This window comes from Chelon labrosus (assembly GCF_963514085.1).
Source record: "Chelon labrosus genome assembly, chromosome: 6".
NCBI lineage: Eukaryota > Metazoa > Chordata > Actinopteri > Mugiliformes > Mugilidae > Chelon > Chelon labrosus.
The window spans coordinates 28,483,327-28,498,898 of record NC_140342.1 but is presented as its reverse complement, the minus strand read 5'-3'; the positions used below and the strand labels follow the sequence as shown (position 1 = coordinate 28,498,898).

The window sequence follows — 15,572 nt, the reverse complement described above, 5'->3', positions numbered from 1 at the left end:
TAAATTCTCTGTCCCGTCTCTTCAGGAAATGCCCGAAAAACAACAGAGGTCGCCGACAAAAACAAAACCTCGGACACTTTGCGTCAGACACTAACTCCAGGATGGTATAGCCGCGTCCGTCGCTGGTTCTTTTTTGATAACTTTCTTTCTTACGGCGTGGGAGGACCATTTTTTAACAGTAGGTGTGGTGATAGTTTATTTTTTATTTTTTGCCTCCGGGGATACCATTAAAAGAAGGATATTTATTTAAGGGGCCTTATTTTCCCTCCTTTGCATTCTTTTTTTTAATGGATTTATTTTGCATTTCTTTCTGCAAGACCAAGTACGAGGAGCCGAATTAACACTTTCCATGTCTTAATTATCTTTAGCTGCTTCTTTAGAGGTTTTGTTGAATGCTTTAAGGTCCTGGCTAACGTCTGGAATGTGCTGTTTGTTGAATATTCCTTTGCCCCCTCTCCTGCTCCTCTGTTTTATACTAATAATGTGCAGCTGATCACCAAATGCAGTTTGTTTTTTAATGTTTTGTTATTTAGGAGGTGAGAGGGGCCACCCAGTCACATAGAAAAACTTATTCTTTGGTATGAAATTCATGTAAAGGCGTCTTTTTTTTGTGCTCAAACAAACTAATAATTTATTTTCGATCATTCTTTCCTTGGAAGTAGTTTTTAACTGGAGCTTTTTGTTTTAGCTTTTATTCCAAATTCTAGTTCCTGTAAATTCGCATGACTTGTGAAAACTGTTGTACTGTGGTGTAATTTTAACTTTATAAAGGGAAAACAAAACAAAAAAAAAGGGACGGTGATCGGAGGAAGACTCTGAGGAAGGTGTCGTTCAGTGTTTTTAAAAACAGGAATGTGTAATAGAAAAAAAAAAAAAAAAAAAGACGAACATTTGGAAAAACCACGGCCACCGAGACTCCGAGGCCGTTCGTAAATATGAAGTCAGAAGAATGTAAAGGATCGACAAACGGAGGTCAACGGTGTTTTTCATGTAAGTCTTGGCTGCAGTCTTTGACTTTTTTCTTTGAATGTAAGAGAATCATTTCATCTTTTTCTTCTCCAAGCAGAGAGGAGCTTATTAATCGAACACATGATATAAAAATGACCTGAAGAACCCATTTCCTTTAGTTTTTAAGAAGTTGAGGAAGAGGACATTCAAGATCTCAAAGTCCTTATTACCAAACAGCGGTAGACTAATTGGTCTAAAACTGGTATTTGACCAAGAGTTGTGTGGTTTTTAAGGTAAATTCATTCAGGAAATCAATGGGACACACGTCTGTGAAGGTTCTCAGTCATCCAGGTCATGGTAAATCCAAAAAGCGTTAAAGAAAGTCAACTTTTTTGAGAAGACGTTTCATCTGAGAAGCTAGGGACTGGAGGGAAGTTGAGATTTAAACGTGAACATCTGTGGGTGTAGCCCATCATTAAACATCAACTTCCCAACAGATATTTAGAACTGTAGAAGCTACTCGGATGAAACATCTTCTCAAAGTCCAGTCGTTTTTCTTAAACCCTTTTCAGACTCAATGGGACACAACAGAATGGAACCATTGGTCTATTGGCGTCCTGTTTTAATTAGATGTGACACCAAACCCCCCGTTATCATTAGAGAAGTTCTCCAGTCATTTGATCTTTTCTGTGAATGCAGAACAACAGGACGATAACAATCACATCGACGTCTCGACGGGATCTTTTACCTCCGCTGAATCAAAATGAATGAAGTCTGTGTTGTTTCTCTTGTATATTTTTGTAGGTAAAGTTATTTATTTTTCTTTGTGCGTGTGATTTATATCAGTTGTGTTCAACGAGGACAACAGCTGTTAACATTAACGGTTCATTTAATATCATTTATTCTCACAGACAGATATATATAGTATTAGTTATGTTCATTATTCAGGAGGTTTATTCAGTCTCTTTATAGCGATATTTAAAGTTAAAGCTTTTTTATCATTTCCTGGAATCAAACATTCCCCAAAAACTAAACTTTTTTTTGTATTTGCTTCCTGCCCACCCCAGGTAACTATGCATTCTTTGTACCGCCGTGTACTCGAATTCACAACTCAATAAGTAGAAGGCCTTTCATTTTAAAACTGAGGCTGATGAGCAGGAAATAGCAGCTCACCGTTGTGGTAGCTTAAATGCTTTGGCTACTTTCACACTTGCAGCAGTTTTGGACCAAACTGGAGCCTGTTATATTTGTTAAGAATACATTTTGCAGCATGTGATGTGAAAGCTTCTCATCAAAACCACCTCTGAGGACATAGTGTCTATGGTACGGCCCCCACTAAAGGATTGTTCTATATTTGAAAGCATCTAAAATCAATTAGAAGTCACAAATAGAGCTGCAACTGCATAGATTTGTATAGACACTTGAGAGACGCTTGTTGTAAATAATTGTATCCTGCAGAGGGCAGCAGTATGAAACCAGCATCTCTGAAGAAGAAGTCAAAGTGGTCGCACACTTTCTAAAACTGAAACGACTCCTGACTGCAGCTGAGCTGAAGAATATTTGAACTATTCCAGTGAGTTTAGTCTGACGGTTGGTTGGTGGTCAGAGCCTGGGAGTGTCCTCATCAGTTGTTTTAGGCACAAGAAGACATGCTAATGGTGACGCTAATGGTTAGCATGTCAGCTCTTCTTTGCAGCAGTTTGTTTCTGCTCAAATAAACCACCTCTAAAGCTAAACCAGGTAGATTCCCATGAACGTTCAGCTCTAAGTGGGTGTTAGCAACCTTTAGCAGTGGTTAGCATCACAGCATGAAGGTTGTTGGTTCTAATCTGCTGACCTGCTGGTGTCCCTACCATTTTTCCCTAATTACACTCAATAAATCTGAACTTTTGTTGAATAGAATCATTTGGTGAAACTTCAAGTTTGAAATGGGTTCTTCACTCATGGATATCGTGTTCAAACGTGTGGGGTAAAGTTCTGTTAATATTTTAATAACTGATGGATTAATCGACTAATCTGGAAAAATAATGAATTTGTTGCAGCCCTGGTTGTAAAAACTAAAAAGGTTTTTCTTCTCTGACACTTAAGAAGCGTTCATTGGTAAAATTATCTCAACAACCTGTGCACAAGGACGTGGTGGGAGGGGCACGGTGCAGAAACCTGAGTATTACCTGAAGAACAGCTAACCAATCAGAGCTAGCAAGTTAGCATGTTTCCTGCAAGCTAACATTTTACTTTTTTTTATTATCGTCCTATCTACATAACAGTTCTGTTGGAAGCTTGGAGAAATGTGTGAATAAATTTGGCATTGCCACTTCTTGGATGTCATCAGCAACTAATCAGCCCAAACCCCCGGAACCTGAAGCCAGAGATAATTCTGCAAACGTAGAGTGATCAGTCCATAGCTGGTTAACTGCATACCAGTGATGTTATCTGTTAAAAATGTCATAAAACATTAATAAATTCTTAAAAACGAGGACGACTGAGGACGAATGGTGACGTCCGATTTAATGAACGCAGCATTTTAAACAATGTACGAGGCGTCATGGAGGTTTGTCTTCTCTGTATGTTTATGATTTGAGTTTTCTGTCGCAGGATTTTTATTTTTTTGTATCGTCTTAGTCTACATTTCCAGGTCGTAGGTCAACCCCCCCACCCATCACCCCCTACCCCAGCGACCGATCTGTTTCTACTTGTTGTCAACCATCGCTGCCGTGACTTCTCTAAATGTGACTAGAATGTGTTTGACATGTTAATAATATTCTGCATGTAGACTCTGAGGGGCTATTTTTGGTCTCTGTCAAAAATAAAAAAAAGGAAAATGTTTTTTTTAATGTACGCTGAGTCCTGTGAGGTTTGTCTTTGATTCGTCGCTCTCGTTTCACGGCGCCCTGCACATCCAGAGATGAATTAACAACGCTTTTTAAAGGAAAATGTGTGTGTGTGTGTGTGTGTGTGTGTGTGTGTGTGTCAGAGCTTTCCTGCACAAATACAAATTATTGAAATGACCTCTGTGATCACAGGAGACATAAGACAGTTTTGTTTTTCCTCTGCAGAGACACTATGTCCTAATTCCACGCTAAACTAATATTATACCAATTTCTCGTGTTGACACTGTTCATGTAGCAACTTTGTCCACAAATACTAAATATTATTAATATTATAAGTCAGTAAATGCTTTGTAAATGCTAACTACCGATAGCTTTTTTCCCCACAGAGCTAACGTTTGGTGTTGTTTTAGCTAATTAAGTTCAATTAACTAGACGGAAAGATTAGTAATTAAATACCCTGAGGTCAGACGGCACAGTTTTATAACACAACTTCTCATTTATTAGCTTTAAAGCAGACGTTCCTACTTCGCTTCACGGAGCGGTTGTCAATGGCAACTGTCAATCATCATGATGTCACTTCCTGTTTTTATAGCATCAAATAACTAAAATCAAACTTCTCAGAATAACTGACACTTGAACAAACATCAACATTATATTAACTACCTAACATGTATTTCAGTTTGGCCCAAGTCCCGCCCACTAACATGGAGAGGGGGTGGAGCTTATGACCTATACTGCAGCCAGCCACCAGGGGGAGCTATACGCGGTTTGGCTTCACTTTAGAGGAGCTGTCATGGCGTCCACTTTTTCTTCAGTCTATAATTTGATTCTGCTTTCTGTCTAGTATCCATGCACACTGAAAAGCTAACACTGGTTGGAAGTCGTTGCATTCATGACAAGGAGGACGTTATGTTGATATCACCTCTCCAAGGTCACTATCAGAGGTTATCCTTGGTGCATTGATCTAGGTCCCATAAGTAAACTCAACATGCACGGTGTTTGATCTTTGGCCTCTACATTATATGCTGCCCTAATTTCAGTTTTCAAACAAGACAGGTGAGGTTTAATATCGGCCTTCGTTATCAGGCCCCGCCCACCTGTTAGAGGAGAGGCTTCATCATGTAATTGTCTAGTTAAAAACTGCTCGCCGGCAGAAGCCAGATCAGGAGCAGAGGTCGCCGCCTCATTACATGGAAATAAACCAACTCCGCTGTGTGTGTTGCACATTTCTGCCGGAGGCCGGGCCTCAGGCACGCTGGCCCAGTTATACATATATATAGAGTTACAGCCTGGAGGCGGAGGAGGTGGTGGTGGTGGTGGTGGGGTGGGTGGAGGGGATGGGGGGGTATTCATGGACAGGAGCAGCTGCTGACTTCAGTCCTAGAGATTCTGCACTCAGCTCCAAACTATAATATGAATGACCTGAACATCCAGCAGGATCCAACATTCATTCATTCATCAGGCTCTGATCCTGACGTTGTGCCTCCATCACATTCAGCTACACCGAATAACAGTGTTGAATACTAGTGAGTGTAACAATACAGTTCAGCTTTGGAGGCACGGTTCGGTTCCCTCTGGGTGTAGGGGATCCTGGCAATGCAAAGAACACTAGATTCACTTTAAATAGTAAAAACAATAGATTGAATTAAAAAATACATCCAGAGATTAGTCTGGTTGGTTGGTTGAGTTATCAAACACACAATACGCGTGAGCTAGCTGGACTTCCTAGCTAGCAACTAGCAACTCTAGCTAGTATAGAGTTACAGCCTGCTAGCTCACAGTTAATATTACACAGTGTAGTGTAATTTAAAAAGTATTTTGATTACCACTAATAATGAAAAATATAAAACTCTCTTGTCTTGATGTTTACTCTTATATTTAAATAAGTCTAGTTCACGTTGAGATTTTGGTTCCTTTCAGCTGCAGACCTGCGTTAGCCTAGCATGGTGTTTCTGTGACTCTAATGTTAACTGTAGTGCTAACTGTGACTTTGCATTTCATACACCTACAAGTTACTGGGTCCTTAGCTTGCTAACTATTAGCCTCAATTAGCAGTGTCTCTCTTACGACTCAACATTAGCATTTCAAGTTTCCACGCATGTGATTAATCTGAGGGAATTTTTACTATTTAAAGTAACCTACAAGTAAGCTAACATTAGCTTTAGCGTCGTTGTATTTTTACTGTTAAGAGCAGGAATGAAATGAAGCATTGAGAGTTAAATAAAACAAAAGAAGCTCCATCTACTTCTTTAAGCAGTCAGTCTTGTTGGCTAGCTAGCAAGAAAGCATTTCAGTCCTCAATCAATGCTGCTGTTAAATTATTTACTGGTCACTGTGGCGTCCAAGTACTAAATTATTAATTAATATTCAGGACCTCTTATACTTTGTGTCTTACGCCCAGATCAATACTGTTTTAAGTAGATTGACTGCTCTGGATGTAATCTTTGAGGCGATTAAATATGTATGATGAATTTAAACATGTGAAGGAAATGTCAAGGGATAATAAAACTAGGCCTCCTCCTCAGAAAAAATTAAATAATAAAATGAAATAATAATGGAGGACACCCCTGGAGGCAGGTGAGGGTCATAAAGTTGACCTGAGACTGTTGCAAAACTTTAGCCGCTGACAACAGGTAAGTCTGAATTAATGAACGTGACACATTTAATGCTAAAGAAAGTTTCTGACTTTTGTTTCATGCAGTCATACTGACACATGTAATCCTCTAAACATAACATATTAACAGACGTGTACTGTATTGCATGCATGCAGCAACCGTCCATTAAATAAACCGCTCTGAGGAGTCAGTGTAAAAATATTGTGACTCTGAGTCTCCTCCTCACGCTCTGGAACTGTCAGTCATCTCTATAAAGAGCTTCAGATCTCAATCTCAGTCGATGTGTGGACTCTGCTGCCCAGGGGAAAGTAAAAAGGGCAGAGCTGCAGCGTTTAATCCCCTGAAAAACATTCCGGCGCTGTGGCGTCGATGCATCTGTCACTGCAGCGCTGCGGCACGACTCCCGAGCTGTTGTTGATTTACATGTTTCACAGCTGCGGCGTGAGCACATGTGCAAATAACGGAAAATTATGAATCAGCCTGCATGTGTCTTAACAAAGCAGAGCAGGACTTGGATGGGGATTTCCATCAGCCCCTGCTTTGCATCTTCCCAAAATGTCAGAGTGTCTCCTTACAAAGAGTTTTTATTTTTAGTAGGAGGGGGGTTTCGTGTGAGCACTGCCGCTCCCCTCTGGGTTTATCGGCTGGCCCTCGTCCCGATGAGGGCTGAATTCAGGTTCCCTTTGGATCCTGAAGCCTTTTTTAAAAGAGGTAGGTGGAGTTTTCCCCTCTCTCCTGTCCCCAGACCTGAGTTTGGGTCACAGCGGTTAGGTGTTGCCATTCTCCTGTCTCCCTGCTGGTAACCACCTTCCCCAAAACTTAACAACCGATCTGCAACTTTTATACAACAAATCCAAGAGATTTAAAGCTTGTCTCAACGAAACACTGCAATGGATCAGCACAAGTATCGCACGGCGGGCGTCCAGGAGAAGCTGGAGATCATCGGGGTGGAGGACGAGGCCGGCAACCCAATCAGCGCCCTAACTATCCTGTCTCTGCTGGAGCGCGTAGCCGGCATCATCGACAACGTCCAGTCCAGCCAGCAGCGCATGGAGGAGCGTCAGCAGGACCTGGAGAACAACATCAAGGCCATCCAGGGGGACGTCCTGAAGCTGGCCAAGGACCACACGGACACCAGCGGCACGGTGGAGAAGCTCCTGCAGAAGACCCGCAAGGTCAGCGCCAACGTCAAGGAGGTCAGGGCGCGCGTCGAGAAGCAAAACGTCCGAGTCAAAAAGGTGGAGTCCACGCAGGATGAGCTGCTCACCCGCAACAAGTTCAGAGTCGTCATCTACCAGGTAAGACGAGGTCCAAAGGGTCAGCATGGTGTGCATTTAGGGGGGAATTAGCAGAAAGAAGGATTCTGCTATAATTTGAGATCTTGAAAAACTGAAACATATGCAACCAGTGACAAAGGGTCCCAAGGAGACAAAGCTATGGGGGGAAAGGTAGAGATCCACTGGATTAATTGATAAACTTATAATTAGTTAAGTTCAAGAATGATGCTGAAAACTTGTCTTTAAATGTTTGTGCTGTAAGCATTTCAATCCAAAAGCCTCCCTCACTGTTCAGGAAGTCAATGAAAACTAAATAAAACACTCTAAAGAAATCAAAGTTGCTGTTTACGAGCAACCGGGGCACAATTAAAGTATCAGAGATAAAGGAGAGTACAGCGTGCCCAGCCACGAGATCTCGGCTCAGAGTCCATTAGAGCGGTGGACGCAGTGAGAGGCCGAGCAGCAACGTAAGGAAATGAAGGCGGATTAAGTTCAAACTCTTAAGAGCCCTCCGCTGTGCAATGCTGGCAATTTACAGAAAAGCATGCTCGCCGCCGCGTTGAGAGGCTACGCTCTCATCCAGAGTGTGGACGACCTTAATCAGGTCGACTGAAGCGTGGCACAACAAGGTGATTCACTTCAGAGTTTTAATGGCCATCGGAAACACTTGACTGAACTCTTTTAATTTTGGAGTGATATTAGAAACCACGGTAACGTTGGACTGAGCAAATACTCCCGCTGAGGCTTTTAATGCGAAGGGTCTGGAGATAAATCGTCTCAGAGCGACTTCTGTAAGAGTAAAGAATACGCCTCGAGGTACTCGTGCTGAATAACGGCGTTAAATTGGAGGGCCGCTGTACGTTCTATGGAAACAGCTGGTTGGATGACGGACAGAAAAAGACAAACTGAAGGGTTTTCTAACGGTGATCAAAGACATTGTTCAACCAGACGAGAGGAGAATAGCGCCAGAAATGTTCTCCATCAACTTTTAGAACTGGAATAACACAAACACTCATATTTTTACCCTTAAAGCTTGAGGTTAAATAAGTATTTGTTAAGGTAGCAGGAGCTCCATCAATGTGGTTGAAAGAAATCACAGACTCCAATGTTTTGTCGACCCATCCATCCACCCTGACCTCTTCCCTCTATTGGACTTTTATTTGACTTCATGCCACACAGAACCTACTCCAGATATAAATAAATTAGCAGCAACAATCGGCAGCTGGTCATCAGGTGTAACAGGACAGTTTGGGTCGATCATATTTTGGTTCGCGTCCACTCAGTAAATCGTATTTCCTGTCATCGCAGACTAAAGCCCTAAAACGTTGTCAGCGTGGTTTAAAAGGTCACTAGTTGTAGTTGGATCTACATCTCAGTTTCTGCTTCAGTAGATCTTGGAGAAAATCTGGAGAGGACAATGTTTGTCTGAAACGTGTTCATGTCTGGGATTTCAAGGTTTTCTTGTTGTGGCTCATTTGAAGCTGGAGCTGGAGGATAATGTTGTTTATTCATTGATTTTAGCTTGAAAGCGTCTTTGAACGGCTCCCTGTTTGTTGCTTCTATAAAGCTGTTAGTGTCTTTTGTTAAAACTATTATTACTATAATCATCATTAGACTGGACTTGATTTGAAATCCGTGTTAAGATGGCGTCAGGTCCTCACTCAAAGCCGCCGGTAAAACTTGAACCCTCGATGGAAGTCAAAGACGTACGGATTAGCGGTCATCTTTACGCTCCGAGGCCGCCGGCATTAGATGGAGCTTCTGTCTTCACCAGCGTCTGGATAGTTCAGAATAGTAACCGGAGCTCTATGTGCAGCCAACAGCTGCTGTGGATCCGTGACACAGGCTCCTATTCTGGGATCCCAGCATTCTCCCTCGCTGCCAGCGGGAACAGGCCATAAACTGCTGTCAGCCTGAATCAGGGTCTGAAATGGCAGCTAATCGTCAGGGGTCAGAGTAGAGAGAGTAGAGAGAGAGGCGGTGTGTCAGTCAACCTGAGCTGCTGCAGCTAAAACTACATGAGAGATGTTTGAAAAAGGCTGAAGATGAAAATCAGTCATGAGAGTTATTTGACCGAGAAGAAGGAGAGTGATGTAGAGCTCAGTCACAGACATAAATTCAACTGGAGATGTCACAAGTAAAGCTAAGAGGTAGAGGTAGGACTCATTGTTTAATTTAATGAGGAATCACAATGAAAGTTACAAATAAAATCCAAAAAACAAAACAAAAAGAAGACCACTGTTTATGATATAATGAAATCCTGGTTTCTCATTGGCTGACAGGACTTCATTCATACCCTACTCCATCCAGCTCCTCTCCTCTCTGTAACAGATAACTCCATGTTATCCATCCATCCATATTACTGCACCTTATTAATATATCTATTATCTATATAGTATATAATTACTTTTGTCTATGTACATATGTAAATTTGTAACAATATATTTTATTATTATATGATTATTTATTTTTTTTGCTACATTTTTACTTTTATATTATTTTATTTATTTATTTTATTATTATAATTTTTTATTTATTAATTTTTAACAATTTTCACCCAGTTTTTATTAAGCTTCTAAATCAGCAATTAGTTAATTTTTTTTTTTTAATTATTACCATTATTATTTCCATCGTTGAGTCTCTGAAGGGCCCTTTAGTAATTAGTAGCAATTATTTTTCACAATGGGTGACAATTATAACTTTTTGATTGATCAATTAAATCAAACTAGATGAGTCCCTGTGAGTCATCTATGGGTGAACACATGAACACATGAACACATGAAGACGTCACTGAGTCTAATTTAAATGTCCCGTGTGGACTTCCTCCACCAGCAGAGTCTGCGGCTGGACTGTGGAATGAGATTTATTCCAGACCCGGCTCGTCGTCCTCGTCGTCCTCCGTCGTCCTCACCAGAATGTGATTCATAAATCGTCCCCAGTGCTGAACAGATGCTCTGGTGTCAAAGTCCAACCCGTTCTGCTCAGCTGTGGCGACGGGACGGACAAATCTCCATCAGGGAGGTCAGGGTGGATGGAGGGGTTGACAAAACGTCGCTCTTTAACAGAGAGACACAATGTTTGCTTTTCCAGGTTTTAAACCCAAATAGTTGTTTCTGTTTTAACCACAAATCATCCGTAGACCACCGCTGACCACCTTGTTTGTTGTGGTAACCATGACAACGGAGCTCCTATAAACTTAATTACGAGACTTAACTAACTCGTGTTTTAAAGGGTTTGTGTTATTTCAGTTTTAACAGTGAACAACAAACATCTCATTCACTCCCCCGAAGGTTTTTCTGATTGAGATTTAAAATTTGACTTTGGATTCTTGTCCATTGTCAAACCACATGAGTAATCTAATTACGACAAATAATTAAACAAAACATGCTGCCTAAATGCTTGTACCAAGGTGAAATATCGGCTAATAAGCTAATAAAGCTAATCAGTTCCCAGCAGAGCGACTCCACGTCGACTTTCCACTGTAAAAAATATTGCGTGAACATCTGCAAACTCATTTTTTCTACTTTAGTTTGAGCTAACTGTGAGCTAACTGAGAGCTAACTGAGAGCTAACTGTGAGCTAACTGTGAGCTAGCATCTGTGTTGTTCTCAGTCCTCCAGGTTTAAGGTTTTGTGTTGAGACGTCTTCCAGAATCCCAACAAGACCAGCTGCCTTTGTTTCGACTTTTCTTTTTTATTTAGATATCGACCTTTTAACAGTTTCTTCCAGCCTTTATGCTAAGCTAAGCTATGTGACCCTATGCCTTGGGCCTGTAACTGTACTGGACAGAGATTTAAAGCTGGCTGACTCTAGAGTACAGTAGATAACCCTGTACTTCTGTAGCCTGAGTCCAGGTTTAGTCCAGTCCTGCTGCAGAGGAGACAGTTTCAGTGTTGAGTTTCCTCATGACTGATGTGCTGTCGGTTATTCTGAGGCCTCCGTTCATCTCCTAATATAGAGCTTCAGCCACGGCCGTTTAACCAGGAAGCAGCGGCCGCTTTGTTAGAGACGCTCGTCGCCAGCGGTTGAATGATGACGGACGTCCGGAGGGAGGGAGGGAGGGAGGTAGAGAGGGAGGGTGCAGTAATAAGAAAAAGATAAATGGCTCCAGGTTTACACCAGGGGCCTCAACTGTTTACTGTCCCGGACGTTAGAGGACGAGGTGTAATTTTACATGTTAGAGGAGTTAATAGCTTCTGGTTGGTGATATTTGTGCGGTGCAGCAATGAGACGAGATGAGCAGTGACGGGTTGTGAGTTAAACCTCCGCCCGACAAACACAATTAAAGGAGGTCACCCTGCAGAGAGCTGTAATATGACTGCTCCTCAGAGTTATCTGTCAGCAAGGTTCAATGGTTGTTTAGTGTCATTGTGGCCTTTCTGAATAGTTTTGGATCTCTTTGTGGTTGTTTTGTGTTATTTTGTGGTTGGATTGGGTCACTATGTGTAGTCATTTCCCATTTCTTGTTGTTGTTTTTTTTCTTTTTGTGGTCAGTTTGCAGCTGTTTATAACCATTTTATAACCATTTTGCATAGTTTTGTGTCTTTTATTTCTTTGTGTCTTCTTTGTGTCTTTCATCGTTGTCTCATGTCTGTCTGTAGTTGTTTTGTGTCGCTGCGGTGATCTTTTGGGTTGTTTTGTGTCTCTTTGTTGTCCCATTGTGTAGTCATTTCCCATTTCTTTGTGGTTGGTTTGTGTCTATTTGTAGTTGTCTTTGTCTCTTTGTGGTTGTTTTGCAGTTGTTTGTATCCATGTTGCATGGTTCTGTGTCTCTTTGATGACATTTCAAATGTCTGTGGTTGTGTTGTGTCGCTTTGTGGCCATTTTGTGTCTTTTATGGTTGTTTCGTGTCACCAAATGATATTTTGGGATAGTTTTATGTGTCTTCGTGGTTGTTTTGTGTCTTTTTGTGGTCAGTTTACAATAGTTTAGTCTCATTTTGTTAAATTCTGTGTCTCTTTGTGGTTGTTTTGCAGTTGTTTCTATCATTTTGCATAGTTTTACGTCTCCTTGGTGTCACTTTGTATTACTTTGGAGTTGTGTTGTGTCTCCTTGTGGTCATTTTGTGTCTCTTTGTTGTCATGGAGTATTTCTTTGTGGCCACTTTGTGTCTGTTATGGTTGTTTTGTGTCACCAGGTGATCTTTTGGGATAATTTTATGTGTCTTTGTGGTTGGTTTGTGTCTTTTTGTGGTCAGTTTGCAGTTGTTTAGTCTCATTTTGCATAGTTTTGTGTCCTTGTGTCCTTGGTGTCCCTTTATATTTCTTTGTGGTCATTTTGTGTCTCTTCGTGATCAGTTTGCAGTCATTTAGAGTCATTCCGTACAGTTTTGTGTCTCTCATTTCTCTCTGAGTCTTTGTTTGAGGACATCAGGTGATCAGGCGTCTCTCAGTCCGAGGCTTTGTTCCGTAATCTTTCTGTGATCAGTGTAACGAGAGTTTGATGAGTCCCTCAGTTGTTCTTAACATAATTACGGCCTCTGAACTTCGCGTCAGTCGCTCCCGCTCCGTCCTCCGTCACCAGCGAGGTTATTAAAACACTCTTTGACCCACATTCCCTGCCGCTGTAATTATTGTGTCTGGACGCGCTCTGACGCCTCCTCCCTGATTAATGAGAGCGATCATCGCAGGTGGCCACAGCTTAATTAGGATTAATTGGCTTTCACATCAAAGTCACCTGTAGGGCGCAGCAGGTGGAGCAGGCCTGCCAGGACTGGATTTCAGTCGGCCATCAAAATAAAGAAATAAATAAAACAGTCCAGCTTCTAAATCAAGGTCTGACTTATTATTTCAAAACAAAGAAAGAAAGAAAAAGGAAATATTTGCAAAAATCAAACGAGGATAATTGTGTCAGTATGAATCTTATTTTAGTGCATTAATGTTAATTAAAAATATATTAATGGTAAAAGTTGTGAATCCTTTCAAAGTAAAAGTTCTGATAATTTTACAATACACATACGCTCGGGCCAGTTTATTAGGTACACCACAGTCTAATGTAACAGTCCTGCACCATTTAAAATAACAGATAGATAGAGGAGAAAGATGGATAGAAGGATGAAAACAAGAACAAAAGAAAGATAGATGGATGGATGATGGATGGAAGGAAGAAAGAAAGAAAGAAAGAAAGAAGGAAAGAAGGAAGGAACGAAGAAGTGATTGATGGGTCGAAGAAAGGAAGGAAGGAAGAAAGAAAGAATGATAGAAAGAAGGGAGGAAGGAAGGAATGATGGATCGAAGAAAGGAAGGAATGGAGGAAGGAAGGAAGGAAGAAAGAAAGAAATAAAGAAAGAAAGAAGAGATTGGTGGATCGAAGAAAGAAACAAAGGAATGGAGGAAGGAAGTAAGAAGGAAAGATGGATGGAAGGAAGAAAGAAAGAAGTGGCTGTGGAGTGTACATGTATTGTACTACTGAGCAGGTAATATACTTCTATGTAATCTGTTGTTGTTGTATTTATCACAGAATAATGAACGTCCTTGTGTCAGAGTCTTATTATTAAACTTTAATAGAAGCTCAGTCCAGAAACCAGAGAGAAGAGTTCTTCTTGTTATTGTCCCTGCCTCCAGCTTCCTGCCTCACTGAGCTTCAGTTTCTCCTCATCTGTAAAAATAGAACAGCTGGATCTGGTGACGATGGCGGGCTTTGGTTTTCAGATTCTGTAGGTCAGATCTGACCGCCTCTCTGAGGAATATCATGTTTGCTGCCAGAGCTTCCATCATCTCAATTAGTAGCACGGTAATTAATCCATAACGGACAGGAGAGACAGGCGCATATCGGTTTCATGTGTGTGACCAGAGCACAGTCGGCCCAGGCGTTATCAGAGTAAATGATCTGACTGGGCGGGGCAAAACATAAAGCCAAAACAAGTAGAGCTCCCCCTGGTGGCTGGCTGCAGTATAGGTCATAAGCTCCGCCCCCTCCATGTTAGTGGACCCAAGTTTACCCAAGTTTACACAACCACAAATGGTCTACAATCTCTCTGTTGGGAACTGAAATATGTGCCAGGCCAATCAAATCGTTTTGGGGCGGGGCTTCATGTTGTGATGGATGGACATCATCTGAGCTGAGTTGAATTTGTCAACAACGAAATGTCTCGGATTGGTTTGAGGACGGTCCAGTTGACGTACAGGTATTTTTCTGGGTTGAAGCACCCTCTCATAGTGAAATCCAGATGACGTGCTATGCTACGCTAGGCTAACTCTCATCAGTAAATCAAACAAATCTCCAGATGTTGTTTAACTTTGCAACATCTGTGGTCTGAGGTAAATCTCCAGATGTGGACAGGAAATCATATATCTTCCTCTTTCTCTTCGTAGGGTGAGACGGAGATCCCATCAGTGGCCGTCACCAAGTCTCCCAAAGGACCCGGCCTGGAGGGCCTGGACATCGAGCCCGACAACTACGACATCCCCGCCGACCTCTCCTCCGATGAGGAGGCCCTGAGCGCCGATGACGTCGACCCCTCCAGAGCTGCTCGTCTCAAGAAGTCAGTGGTGAAGAGCACGGAGTCCCTGAAGGCCGCCTTCTCCAAGGAGAACATGAGCAAAACCAAGGGCAGCCTGGGCACCAAGTTCCACAACCTGGGGGAAAAGGTGATGCCGCCCGAAAGGAGGGAGAAGATGCACCAGGCCGGCGAGCGGCTGAAGCAGTCTGGCGGGCGGCTGAAGGAGAACATCGCCAAGAAGGCTCCGACCAAGGAGACCTTCCGCATCAAGCTGAAGAAGGAGAGGGCCGTCGCCGAGGGCCAGGAGGGCGCCGAGGCCGAGTCCGAGCTCCAAAGCCAGGCCAAGGGCGTGGAGTCGGGCGGGATCACCTACACCGAGGTCGCCATGGAATCCAAGAGGGAGGGGCCCGTGGAGGAGGCCGGCGCCACCAGGATAGCAGAGGAAGGTTACAGGAAGTAG

The 15,572-nt window shown here is 42.2% G+C and overlaps 2 protein-coding genes across 2 annotated transcripts in view; both read left to right on the top strand.

Annotated features, from left to right (window-relative positions):
* Positions 1 to 3,738, top strand: part of tmeff1a (transmembrane protein with EGF-like and two follistatin-like domains 1a) — a 72,921-nt gene extending 69,183 nt beyond the window's left edge. Inside the window, exon 10 of the mRNA XM_084547115.1 lies at positions 26 to 3,738. Coding sequence (XP_084403241.1) covers positions 26 to 110 — 85 coding nt within the window. The 3' untranslated portion in view covers positions 111 to 3,738. The remainder of the gene's footprint in view (positions 1 to 25) is intronic.
* Positions 3,739 to 7,284: 3,546 nt separating this feature from the next.
* cavin4a (caveolae associated protein 4a) lies at positions 7,285 to 15,572 on the top strand (the record flags this gene model as incomplete). Its single annotated transcript, XM_084547355.1, has 2 exons — positions 7,285 to 7,692; positions 14,985 to 15,572. 2 exons carry the CDS (start codon positions 7,285 to 7,287, stop codon positions 15,570 to 15,572), a joined length of 996 nt encoding a protein of 331 aa, XP_084403481.1.